The sequence below is a fragment of the Pipistrellus kuhlii genome, unplaced genomic scaffold, assembly GCF_014108245.1.
Source record: "Pipistrellus kuhlii isolate mPipKuh1 unplaced genomic scaffold, mPipKuh1.p scaffold_m20_p_2, whole genome shotgun sequence".
Lineage (NCBI taxonomy): Eukaryota > Metazoa > Chordata > Mammalia > Chiroptera > Vespertilionidae > Pipistrellus > Pipistrellus kuhlii.
The window spans coordinates 39,075,199-39,089,065 of NW_023425515.1; the positions used below are offsets into that span (position 1 = coordinate 39,075,199).

General features: G+C 38.6%; 1 protein-coding gene and 1 long non-coding RNA gene across 4 annotated transcripts in view; one reads left to right on the forward strand and one right to left on the reverse strand.

Moving 5' to 3' along the window:
* Window positions 1–8,262, forward strand: part of LOC118724655 (kininogen-1) — a 101,530-nt gene extending 93,268 nt beyond the window's left edge. For all 3 annotated transcript variants that reach the window (XM_045583780.1, XM_036448212.2, XM_045583779.1), the window contains exons 8-10: window positions 4,239–4,346; window positions 4,462–4,551; window positions 8,024–8,262. In XM_045583780.1, coding sequence (XP_045439736.1) covers window positions 4,239–4,346; window positions 4,462–4,551; window positions 8,024–8,104 — 279 coding nt within the window. In that variant the 3' untranslated portion in view covers window positions 8,105–8,262. The remainder of the gene's footprint in view (window positions 1–4,238; window positions 4,347–4,461; window positions 4,552–8,023) is intronic.
* LOC123652616 lies at window positions 1,928–2,732 on the reverse strand. Its single transcript, XR_006742062.1, has 2 exons — window positions 2,465–2,732; window positions 1,928–2,222 (listed from the first exon to the last, which is right to left on the reverse strand). It is a non-coding gene; the product is annotated as an uncharacterized LOC123652616 (long non-coding RNA).
* Window positions 8,263–13,867: the final 5,605 nt, after the last annotated feature.

A 13,867-nucleotide genomic window follows, 5' to 3' on the forward strand; every position in this document is an offset into this window, starting at 1 on the left:
TGTCTTTATAGACAATGATACTCATTGTAGCTTTAAGTATAAAAGGCAACATGATAAATTGTCAAAACAATCAATATTATGTAAATGATCAAATAATATCTGACATATTCTTAAAATAGAATATCAAGGAGCAATTTTAAAGCATCTTTGTGAGGAGTTCTTGATGTGGGAAATGCCTTGTGATAAAATATGCAGTGGGAAATAAGAGGCCATAAAATTCACTATAAATTCAGTTGTCAGGTGTCTTATAAAAACGTATGGAAAACAACACTGAAAGGAAACAAATGCCTCCAACTATTCAGAGTGGTAACTTTAGGTGTTGGCACAATGGGCTGTTTATTTTCATCTTCTAAATCCTGTATTAGTTTTGCTTCTGCAGGGGAAACCTAACCAAATGGTATTGAAATAAGTCAAAACTGACACTTTGCTCTTCTACTCAGTCACTTATTCCTGCCCCTGACACCACAACCGTTTCTCCCTCATTTCACGGGCACATGATCCATGTTTGTGGTGGTACTCATATGGTACACCAATCCATGCTGTTGTTTTTTTAAATTTAAATTCTTTATTGTCTAAAGTATTACATGTCTCCTTTCCTCTTGCCCATCAACCTCTCCCTGCCTTTCCCACACCCAGCACATGCCCTCACCCTCTGCTACTGTCTGTGTATGTGAGTTCTGCTTATCGGCATGCATACAAGACTTTTGGTTGCTCTCTTACCCACCCACAAACCCAATGCCATTCTTGTGTTTGTCAGCTTTTCTTCTCACTTCAGATTTCTGCTTTCTTATGAAACTCCCCTATTCCTGATGCAGGAATACCCTCTACTTCACCATATATTGCTTATCAGAGGTTTGCTGTCAGGAGAAAACCACTCGTTTTACACATGATTATCGAGTCTTCATAGTACTTGCAGTTCTCTGTAAATTAATGAATCCATATCCCAGCATGGTGTGTATTTGTTTATGCCAAGGATGCCAGGGGAACAACAGGTAATACTGTAAATTGAAGGGAGCTGACATTCCTTCACTTGCCAAGTCAATTGAAATATGATGATAAACTCAGACTTACTTACAAAGATGAATATTTACTGGCTTTTACATTTAATGAGAACAATTTGGCTCTTCTAACACGATTATTCAAGGAGGCCCTGCTGGATGCAGCTGAGTTACTGGAAATCCATTTACTATTTGATGATTTTGCCAAATGACCAATTTTTGCCAAAGATTTATTTTACAGATTTGCTCTTGCCTTGGCTTTGCATATTTAGTCCTATTTTGGATGCATGTCCATTTCCAGCTGGTTTCAGATGCCAAATATTTCTTAAATTTCTTTAATTTGCACATGCGAATGATGTGATTTCTGTCATAGGCCAATTCTTTTGCTCTGCCTCTGCCGCCACTGTCCCCACTGTTGTCCATATTCCTCCCTATCTTAGATGTATATACTTCAAGGACCTGTGTGTGCACATTCAGGAATTTTTCCTTTAAACAAAGTACTAGAAATGTCTAGGCATATGTGTATGTGTAAGACTTCTGATGCCAATTGCCAAATTGCCAAACTATTTGCTATTAAGCCATTTTACATTCATACCACCTGGCCATAGGACCTTGATCATCTTGCTTTGAGTTCTATTCCTACCAATAGTGTCTGAGCTGTGTGTTCCCACATGTGGCCAATACCAGGTGTCACCACTGTTTTTTTTTTTTATCTTTGGCAACATATGGAAGATTAAAAGTGCTGTTGTGTTGTTGGTTTTTTAATCTTTGGTTGTTAATGAAGATAGTCATTTGTTTCTGGCTTAATGACCATTTTAACTTCCTTTCTGAAATACTTGCTCATGTCTTTTGTTCATTTTTTCCTGTTGGACTTTATATGCATAAGTATATTAAACTTACATTATATTTTTCCCATATATTTTTTTTTAACTTTGCTTGCTCTGATTTTTGAGAATCAGTTGTCCTTTCTATCTGAACAAGTATAGATATTTTCTCCATTTAGGTCTTCTTCCTCTGCTTTTCACCTAAGAAAGGCCTTCTTCATCCTGAGACCTGATATATATATATATATTTATATCTTTTGAGTTTATTTTTTTAATTTAAATTGTTAATAAATTTGGACTTTATTTATTTATTTATTTTGCTATGTTGTTATCTCTACTTTAAAAATAAAGGTTGAGCAGGATGGATTTGAGCAGGGAAGACTTTTGATAAGAATGACACCTGAGCCGAAACCGGTTTGGCTCAGTGGTAGAGCATTGGTCTGTGGACTGAAAGGTCCCAGGTTCGATTCCCGTCAAGGGCATTTACATTGGTTGTGGGCACATCCCCGGTAGGGGGTGTGCAAGAGGCAGCTGGTCGATGTTTCTCTCTCATTGACGTTTCAAGCTCTCTATCTCTTTCCCTTCCTCTCTGTAAAAAATCAATAAAATATATTTTTCAAAAATTAAAAAAAAGAATGACACCTAATAATAATGGCAATAGAAAGGCCCTCAAATGGAAGATTACATCTATTTAATTCCTTCTTCTTGACCTGAATAGAGTTGAGCCATCAGTGTGGTTTGTGTCACATATTGTCAAGTTTCTTAGGCAACATTATTTTAATAAACATTATTATTACAGAAAATTAGATTAAGATATATTCTGAAATGAGCAAGAAAACACATGATCACCAAAATATAAACCCTAAAACACTCTCAGAACCTTCCTCCCAATTTACACCTATACCTAGAGTCTTAAGAATTAAGGGTCAAATTTTTCTTAAAAATTCAACAATGTTTACCCAGCAGAAAAATGCCAGGAAAAGTAGAGGGGGGCTTAGTTCTTCCTATGACTTTGTTCTCCTGCTCTCTTCCTCCCACCTCACGTTTTCCATACTGTTTAAAAACACAGAGATAGGGAAGACTGTTGTGGTTTGCTTTTTGAATGAAATTCCACTGTCACCCTATAACTTCATTTATTTTACTTCTTAATACGATTTTATTGATTTTAGAGAGAGAAGAAGGGAGAAGGAGAGAGAAACATCAATCCACTGTCTTGTGCATGCCCCTGACCCCCACCCCACACCTGGGAATTAAAGCTACAATTCAGGCATGTGCCCTGACTGAGAATCAAACTCGGGACCCTTTGCTTCATGGGATGACATTCAATGGACTGACCCACACCAACCAGAGCTGTAATTTCATTTTTTAAAATAATAGTCATCTCTCCAGGTTAACTGATATATTCATGTATTTTTACACACACACACACACACACACACACACACACACACACATTTAGATCCTAGAATCAAGTACTAAATAACTTGGACTAGAAATTGGGCCATTATCAATGTACTTTTTAACATATAATTTAAAGTTATTTTTACCAAGTATATTTTTTTAAGTATAAGAGATGTACGATATGGTATTTTGAAATTACGTTTTAAAAGCCATGTGTGCAATTTTATTGAAGTCATTGCATTTTAAAAATCACAAGTTTAATTTTTTAAATAAATAAAGTATGCCACTTTTATATAAAAACAAATTGGGCAACAAAATATTCATTGTGAAACCAGCATCATATAAAGATTAAAACTGTTGCTTAGTGTACTGGCCACTGTGGCTCAGTTGGTTGAACCACGCCCCTAGCACCAAAAGTTTGTGGATTCAATTCCCAGTAAGGGCACAGACCCAGGCTGTGAGCTTGATCCCAAGTAAGGTGCATGGAGGAGGCAGCTGATCAATGTTTCTCTTTTACCCTCTTTCTTCCTCTCCCTCTATAAATCCATTTTTTAAAAAATTATTGGTAGAGATTAAAATGGTTTCTTAAAATAAAACAATTAAGAGAGGCAAACTAAAAATTCCAAAGAATTTTCCTAGTCAAGAATTTAACCCACAATTTCTGTAGTGACACTAACTCGGTATTTCTCTGATTCAGGACTTGGCATGACAAGAAGGCATACCTAACAAAAATGTTCAAGTTTTTCTTCCTACTCTTCTTAGCCAACTTGAGCGCTTGAATGTTCTTGAATAATTATATAAAAGGAAACAAGATCAACCAACAGCCAAATTTTTAACACGTGCCTAGAAACTAAAAATTTAGTTGTTAACTATTTGTACTTTATTTGTATACTTCTCATTTGAGCAGTGAATAATTAAAATTTTAATATCCCCACTAAGATCCCTTAGGGTAAAAACATATCATTTATTATATAATATTAATTAAGATTCTACTTTGTGCTAATTAATTTTCCAGGTGATAGCTGGATTCAAATATTCCGTTGAGTTCACGGCCAGGGAAACCACATGTTCCAAGGAAAGTAATAAAGAGTTGACCGAAAGTTGCGAGACCAATAAACTTGGAGTGAGTAGTCATGCAACTCTACTTATTCTCTAGAAATCTACTTGATGTTTTATACTTGTATAAGTATTTCATGAATAACACTGTTCTCTCTTTTGGCTTTTGTTTTTATGAATAGAAAACTCTAAGATGCACTGCTGATGTTTACTATCTGGTAGGTGAGAAGAAGAGAATTGAAACTACTGTCAAATGTCAATCACCAGGAAAGGTATGATTCTAATTAGTCAGCTTGGATAAATTTTGCTTATTCTGCAAAGTCTTATTTTGGGTTGAAAATGAACAACTATTTAAATGAATTGGGGGGCTATCTTTTTAGAATAGAGAGAACTCTCACACTTCTGTGCTGACTTCTCTTTTTTATGTCTAGAAAGGAAAACAACAGCCAGACCTCTTAATCACTGCTCACAGGGCAGCACCTGCTATGCAGAGCCAATAGTATTATAGCTCTGTGGCTTTGACATGTGCCTCAGATGCTTCACTGGCAACTGCCTCCATCCTAGGGACTTGAAAGAAATACAGATCTCTGACCCCACTCCATACTGACTGAATCCAAATTTGCATTTTAACATGGTCCCCAGTGTTTCATACCCACATTCAAGTGTGAGAAGCATTTGTTTGTATCATATTTTCCAATTCTTAAGAGAACCTTGGGAAGTAAGTAAGACTTTTTCCCATCATCAAGGATGAGACACCAAAAATTATGAAGATGCTGAGATCCTGGAGTGGATAATAACATGATCAAGTGCTTCCTCTATCCTGGGCACTGTACTGAGGATGTCACACATATTTTTCTCTCGAAAACTCCATGAGGCAGGTGCTGCTGTTATTCCTATTTTAGAGGTGAGAAAATCGAAGTTAGTGGTGCGTGGATACAAGTGTAGGTCAAATCAGAATCTTCCATGTACAACTAGACTCTGGCTTATTTCATCCCAAAGACTTTCTCTTTGCACCACTGAACAATGCATCCAGCATCCTGTTCTCACCAGTAGTGAAATGCAGGCAGAAATCATACAGATCTTTAATGTGAGTTGCCTTTTGTCTTTTGTTTCTGATATAGATTTTTGCCCTGTATACGCATATATGTAGTCTAACACAGACATTACACAAAGCCTGCTTTTCCAGCTTATGAACATGTCCTAATGTGGTCCAGCCCAACAAAGTAACTGTGGGTATATGCTGCATATATATACAGTCCATAAAACCATTTAAGGTCTTTTGATATAAAAACTGTAATTGTGTGAACAGAAATAGTATCAATTAACAAATAATGTGCCATGGTATTATGTAGTTCAACCTCCCAATTTTTTTTTTCAACCTTCCAATTTTTGAGATTAAGAAAAACCTCTTCAGTTTACAGGACTATTATTAAGAAATATCTACACATTATAAAATCAATCAAAAGAAAAAAAGATATTAATTCTCATCCTTTCTTCAATATTAACATAGCATTTAAAACCTGGCTAAAAACTTCCTCCACATAAACCAAGACAGCATTCCCAGGTCTCAGTCCCTTCTTTCTTCACCGAGAGTGTGGTTTCCACAGTAATGCATTCATCTTAATATTTCTTGTGGTTGGGGTTGTGCAGGAGGCAGCTGGCCGATGTTTCTCTCTCATCGATGTTTCTAACTCTCTATCTCTCTACCTTCCTCTCTGTAAAAAATCAATAAAATATATCGTAAAAAATAAAAATAGCTGAAACCGGTTTGGCTCACTGGATAGAGGGTCAGCCTGCTGACTGAAGGGCCCCAAGTTTGATTCCAGTCAAGGGCATGTGCATTGGTTGCGGGCACATCCCCAGTGGGGGGGGTGCAAGAAGCAGCTGATCTATGATTCTCTCACATCGATGTTTCTAACACTCTATCCTTCTCTCTTCCTCTCTGTAAAAAGTCAATAAAATATATTTTTTTAAAAATAAATAAATGTAAATAAAACATGGCCATTAATGAGAGCATGACCAAGGCATGGGCACCAAAAGGGACATGGTCTTGCCCATGGACATCAAAGGCAACATGGCCAAGCCAATAGACATAAATATGAGCATAATCATGGCCATCAAAAACATAAAAATAAAGGAAAACATAATGGAAAGGCAATGATTGGAGAACAGGTTCTTCTGAAGATAGTACTACATCTGCACAGACACAAGAGAAGACAGAAGAACCAACATCCCTCCCTTCCTTAGCTCAGTCAGGTGTAGCAGTTGCCTTTCCTGAATTTTAGGACTTAGATCTCATTGCAGCTATCATGACTGATACTCTGCCAACTCCCACAAAAAATGATGGTTCGTGGATGCCTGAAATCCAGATAGAGCCAAATAGCCTTTCATTTAACCTGATACTGATTTCCCAGAAACAACTTCCCCCAAGTGTCCTGGACGCCCATGTAAGCCAGTTAATGGAATGAATCCAACAGTGGAAACAAAAGAATTTCATGATTTTGATCTCTCTGGTGCTCTTTATTAATGTATGCAGCCATGGGTGTTTCTTTAATACTTCATCTTCCCCTTTCATCGTTATTCACCTACCCTGGTCAAAATCCATGAAGCTTCAAAATAGCCTAGAGAGAAGTGGTGAGACTCCCAATGTGGACACTGTCAATCTCTATGGACAACACAAAACTGAGTGCAGGATTTTAAATCTTTTCTGAATCTTCCTCACAAGTTTTCTTAAGTAACACAGAAAATGGACAAACAAATGTGCCTTGTGGCCTACTGCAATTTGCTTTTCTTATAACAAATATGTACCTTAGAATGGATGTCATCGACTTCCATACAAAGATTCTTGCCATTTTGAATAAATAGTGGTATCTGATCCCTGAACACATATGAAAATAAGGAAAGTCAAGAGACTGAATACTGAACTTGTTAATAGGGCAAAAATAATTTAAAAAGCTATCAGAGGTCAAAGAGGGACAAGAAATACAGACTGGCTAAAGGGAGGACAAGGGGAAGTAAACTAATTGACTTTCTGTTTCCAAAATAGTCTAGTTTTATCAAATAGTTATTCCCACTTCACAAAGCTCTTCTAATTCTCTTTGAGTCAGAATGTTTCTCATAATCAGTAATTTCTATTTACTCATTAACTACTCTTTGCAACAAGGCTTTGAAATAGGAGTTTTCTGTTTGTTTATTTGTTGCTGAGGCTAGAATGAGCAATTCTTAGTTTCAGGAGTTCAGAGTGTACTGATAACAATGAAAAGCAGTACTGACATACAATGATATCTTTTTTTATAATTGACAAGAGAATATCATAAGATGTGATGCAAAATTTTATTCAGAAATTTTATGAGGAAATGCCTCTAGCGATATTTTATCATAGAATCATCTTTTTGCTACAACATTGAAGAGTGCTGATTTTTACACAAAAAGAACAACATGATTGTCATAAATTGCTTCTATTGTGAGGGAAGAATGCATTTCATAATCCTTGTTGTGTTCTGCCTAGGGAAACAGGACAGGGTTTAAACACCTACAGTCACTTGTGGATGCATGTGCCACTGCTACTTCAAGTTAGTGGATGCATTAGAGCCTCTGAATTTTTATTCCATTTTAAATGTTATCTGTACTTTTCAATAAAAAACCAATGATGTCATGAAAAGGTCTCATCTTATCAACTGGTTGCTTCACTCTTCTCTTGTTGAATGATAACATCGTATTAACAGAATTTTATTATACTTGCAGAAGCAACTAAGGCCTTGCGTGTACAAGGGCCAACCTCGGGACGCAGGAGCAATGCCAACATTTGAGGGTGAGGCCTCTTGAGCAGTGGGCAGGATCCGCAGGCCTGGCACAATAGCCCCAGCAACCTGTCAGCAGTCCTGAATGGAAGGACAAGAAGATGGGAGAGAATGTCAATAGAGAAGAATGCCATTTTATCATTCTGGTTCTGGGTGAAATAAAGTTTGATCTGCATGTTCTCACTCCTGGTTAATTCACAGTAGTGTGCTTTCAGCCACATCCATCCTGCAGCAAAGTCCAGTTGATCAGAGAGCATGCTCTACCATGGAGACTCACAGTGCAACTGAACAGACAGGGGTCCCTTAAGTGAGCCTTCCCTATCAGCAGGACCTCATCATAGGCTTCAAATAAGGATTTCCATCAACAATATAAAGAATCTCTCTACCTTTCCTTCTTCCTCTCTCTCCTCCCTCCCAACCCCCACCGTCCTGATTTCCAGCCAAAATTTGAAAGTGATTTGCTTGCTTTGTTATTATTTCTGATCTAGTTAACTATCAAAAAAGGGAACAAAAAATATATTATTTGTTACTAGGATGCCTATCAAATTTGCACTAGCAAAAAATATCAAACCTCAAAAAAGTTTAAAGAAAATTTAAAATTATCTTTCTAGTTCAAATAATGGTAATAATGAGAAATCTAATAGAATAAAAAGTGATAAGACATGTTTAAACTTTCTGTAATAGGTATTTACTGAATGCCTATTGGAGCCATTTGCCATGCTAGGCAGTTTTTGTTTGGTGTGTGACTTAGTCCCACAACAACTCTGAGGTCCCCATGACCACCTGTCATTTACAATGAGGAAACTAGCTCCCAGTGCCCTACTCAGGGTCACACAATTACTGCAAGACAGAGCTGGTGTTCAGATTCAAACCTTTGGAACTTCATTCATCAAGTTACCATGAGGCATTATTATCAATGTTTTCATTAAAAAAAAAAAAACACATATTTCTGAATCTGAGATGATCATTATCTCAATACAAAAACCCTGATTAAATATTTTACTGTGTCTGATGCTGTTCTGAGTACTCCTCAGGATCAACTATGATGGAGTCAAGCACTGGCACTGGCTATTTACTGCTTGCTTAGCACTAGGTACTGAAAAGAAGAGAAACAAGTGTTAAGAGACTTAACTCCTGAATTTACAATCACATTGAGAAGTTAAGACTAAAGCATGTGGAACAGACATTTAATCCTTTCAATAATCATTTGTGGAGCAGTAAGCAGACCTGATGAATGGGATAAGAAGACATGGAGGAGGTAGAAAGATAAAATTAAGCCCAACTGGTGGTTCGGATTTGAAGTAGTAGCAGAGAGCCTCTGACAGTTCTTAAGGGTAGACCTGCTGAAAGAGTGTATAAAACATATTATTCTGAAGGCTCTGGAAAGCATTGATTAGAATGAGATGAGACTGTACTCAAGACATAGTTTAAAGAAGGATAATAACTCGGGATAGTATATAAAAACTATGGGTCACACTCAGCAACATTAGGTGTTTCTATTTTAGACCTTTGTTAGATAAAATAATCATGAGTTTCCTGTGACCCAGAACCTACCTTTCACTCTTTAAATATTTGCACACTCCTCCCACTCCCAAGCCAAAGGCACACCTATGCCTCTGACCTTGGCTCTGTAACCACACAGTTTCATCCATTTATACTCCTCTTCAGGACAGGAATTTGTTCTTGCTCAGGTCAGCCCACTTTCCTCACAAGCTGAGCACCTCAAGCAGGATGCCCTTACCTGTTTTCTAGCCCTTTTTCCATTTCCTGCTAAGCCTCATCCCAGTCTGTCCTGTACTCCTGCTTTACCCCACCTCCCCCCAGGCTCCTGTTGCTGCTCTGTGGGAGAAGCCAGACCCCCGCCAAGATTCCTATGAGAACACTTGAAAGAATCTGGTAGATATGATAACAACCCACTGTTCCAGAATTTCTAGTGTCTCTACCTATAAGTTAGGTGATCAGTAAGCAGAACTAGAGGCTCTGTGCACAAAATTCATGCATTCGGGGAGAGTTTCTCAACCTGGCCTGTGCCTTCTTTCAGTCTGGGAGCCATCAGGGGATGTCTGACTGATGGCTTAGGCTTATCCCCTGTGGTAAGCAGACCTAAGCCAGCAGTTGCACATCATTAGCACTGCTGTGGAACTGGAGAGGCTCCTGCCACTGCTGCTGCACTTGCCAGCAGTGAGCCTAGCTTCTGACTGAGCAGTGCTCGCCCCATGGGAGAGCACTCACCACCAGGGGCAGCTCTTTCTTTGCAACATCAGCCCCCTGGTGGTCAGTGCACTTCATAGCAACCAGTCATTCCACCATTCAGTCAATTTGAATATTAACCTTTTATTACTTATCTAAATACCTAGCAAAAATTGCCCTTGTTAAATTATTTACCTTCAGCCTTTATTTTACAAGAATCTCCATTTGGCCACTACATGCTGAGTCTTGCAAAAGTTTAACTGGAGGTATTGCCGCGTATTCATATTAGAGGCAGTGCAGTAAAATGGTTAAGAACCAGGGTTCTGCCAAAACAGGTTTGTCTCAGTGGTAGAGCATCGGTCTGCGGACTGAAAGGTCCCGAGTTCGATTCCGGTCAGGGGCATGTACGTTGGTTGCGGACACATCCCCGGTGAGGGTTGTGCAGGAGGCAGCTGGTCGATGTTTCTCTCTCATCGACGTTTCTAGCTATCTCTCTCCCTTCCTCTCTGTTAAAAAAATCAATAAAATATATATATTTTTAACACAAAAAGAATAAAAATTCTGTTCCTGACTTTCCTTATCCTATAACCTGGACACCCAGAAAAAAACAGCATGCCAAAAAGAACACATGGAGGTGAAGGTTTATCTACCCCAGCTGCCCTGATAACCATCTTGTGAAAAGTCACTATTCCCCTCTCCATTCCACATCATTGGCCATTCTCTGGCTCTGGACTGTCAGGAAGCTTTCCCAAAGCCAGTAAGAAGCTTCAACAATGCTAAATGTCACTTCCTAGTGAAAAAGAATTTGGGAGGTGCTGAGGCATGGGTGGGGACTTGCAACCTAGTTCAGTATCTGGTTAAAACTGTAGTCTTACTTCCCTACTCTGACTGACTTGGGTGGACCTGCAGAGCCTAACCCCAGGGCCCTGCCACAGGTGACTTGGATGGAGCTTCGGGGACCCTCAAGGGCCCACCACAGGGGGAGATATATATACATCAGAGCTTCCCCAGGAGTTCAGTTCAGGCTTTAGATCCAGAATTCCCCTGGACTAGCAGATCTGTGAAGGAAAGATTAAAGATTCCTCCCTCATAATAAAGAGCATTATAAACTGATGAACCAAAAGATAGATATAGAGACAGTATATCAACAAGTAGACTGTCAAATTACAGCGGGGAGGGGAGGAAGATCTGGGGGAGATAATAGATCAACGGAAGGACTTTTATACATGCATATAAGTACAACCAATGGACACAAAACTCTGGGGAGGGAGGGGATATGTGGGAGGAGGGAGGGGGGCAAAAAAAATCAATAAAATATATTTTTAAAAAAAGATTTTTTTAAAAATTGATCGTGAGGGAGAAACTTTGTTATCAAAGCATAACATCAATTAAGCCTAATTCCTTTTGAAGCGTTGTGTTTCTCTCTGAAATCAATAAAAATATAATTTAAAAAAAAAAATAAATAAATAAATAAATAAAGGAGAATGGAACCCTTCCTAAATAATAAAAATAATATACCAAAAATAAAAATAAAAAAATAAAGGTTCCTCCCTCAAAGTGCTGGCTGATCATTTTCCCATGCATTCTGCCACAACACTAGATCAGAAAGTTCCCCAGGACAGACTATCTCTCCTACTCACCATCAGTCTTTCTCCTCCTGGTCATTGCCACCCTAGCACTTTCAATGGCTCCCTGAGATGCCTGTCTCATTTGAAGCTACTCCAATAACTGGATGGCATCACTAGCATTGTGTCTGTATTTAAGGTTCAACAAAGCAAGTGGAAGACAAGGCAAGGCTCTCATGAGTTACTCTAAGTCTTAGCAAAACAGTGCTGTAGGAAGAGCTTATCTCATCCTTGGTGACTTTTCCCTGTCCCATTCACTTCTCTTCACCAGCATTTGGTTTGTCCAGAGTGCTCAATAGTGGACATGACCAATACAGCAAAAATTGAAAAACTTAATTAAGGAATACAACTCATTGAAGCATAAAAAGTTTTGTTTTTAATCAATAGCATCCCCAAAACCCACCTTTGTGAGATCCCCTTAATAACACCTGGGCCAGATTTCATACTTTTCCAGTCATTCTAAGTTGCACTGGGGTGGTACTGTTTGGGTATTTAAAAGATAGTGTTGTTAATATTAAAAGTTCAATATAAAAAATCAAAATGTGTCCCTTCCACCTTTAGCACTCCTTAAGCCAATCTATGATTCTGGGAAGTATGGTCTGCTTTTTGTGTGGTGTACCCTGTCCTTTCCTTCTCTCTTCAAACTCCTTCCAGGTTTTGTCTGGAGCCCCCATAGTTCTCAACCTTGACTACACATTTGAATCATTTTGGAGTTTCAAAACTACCAACACATGGGTTAAATAACTAAAGATCCAGGTTGAATTGCTCTCAGTGGAGGCCTGGACATAAGGACTTTTGAAAACTTCTCGGTCGATTCTAGATAAGGCTGAACACCATTGCTGTGGACACTTATAGACACTCACTCCAGTGAAGAGAGCCGAGAGGGAGATGCTGTCTAGGTGGGAAAGGAATCTTGACTGATTCCCTCTAGTCTGATGTTACTGGGTTCTCCTGGTATGAAGGATCCCTATAGGTATATTGGTTTCTTTGGAGGAATAAGAGCCCAGCTCTGTCCCACACTGCTCAGCCCCTCTGCTAGAGGTGTATTCTATCTAACTCCTTCTCTGGGATGAGTGGGCATCAAATAGTTTGACTTCTACCTTCGCCACAGTTCTCTTCAACAGGAACCAATATTTTTTGCATACTTTGAGAGTCATGGGGAACTGGAATGATAGCTGGCATCCTCAACTTCTTTCAGGCACAATAATAATAATAACAACAAAAATAATCTCAATAACTTCATTTATTCAGCATCTGAATCTGTATCAAGAATTATATTATTTACTTTTTAAGTTTTATATATGAGGAAACAGAGACTCAAATTCGTTTCATATCTTCCCCAGCATCTCACAAGACTAGGGTAACAATGCAGAGTTGAAATTCAGATTTGACTCCAAAGCAATAGGCTCTTAATCATTTTATTCTACCTGAACTCAGGTCCTCCCTTAAATAATATAGCTGTTTTCTGCTGAAGACTTCCAGCACTATAATCCAACAATTGAGAACAATGGTAGAAATCCCTGGCTGAAACAGGCCAGCAGATAGAGGAAAATTACTTTACTGCTAACCCTACCCAGCACACCCATGAATGAAACAGAGCTTATGTTCAAAAACATGTTGGACCTTGTACCTACTAGAAATATCCAGATTTGTGCAGCTCACAGTTTCACCCACTCATCAGAGGCATGTCTCAACTTTCTGTCCCCAAAACCCATTAATCACTTACAGCATGTTGACAAAGATTTTAACCCGCGGGTCAAGGTGAACTGGGGAAGCCACCACTTTCCCAATACTATCATAAGAGTGCACCAAGAAACGTGGAAGGCCAATGGACCTTGGGCATTAGCATGGCTGTGTTGAGATAACGGTGGCTCACAGCATGTTCCTGACCTAATAGCCTCAAAGTAAAGGTTTACTGGACCTTACTAACTAGAAGGTCAATAATCTGCTACTGTTTGCCCTCAGTAAAGCAT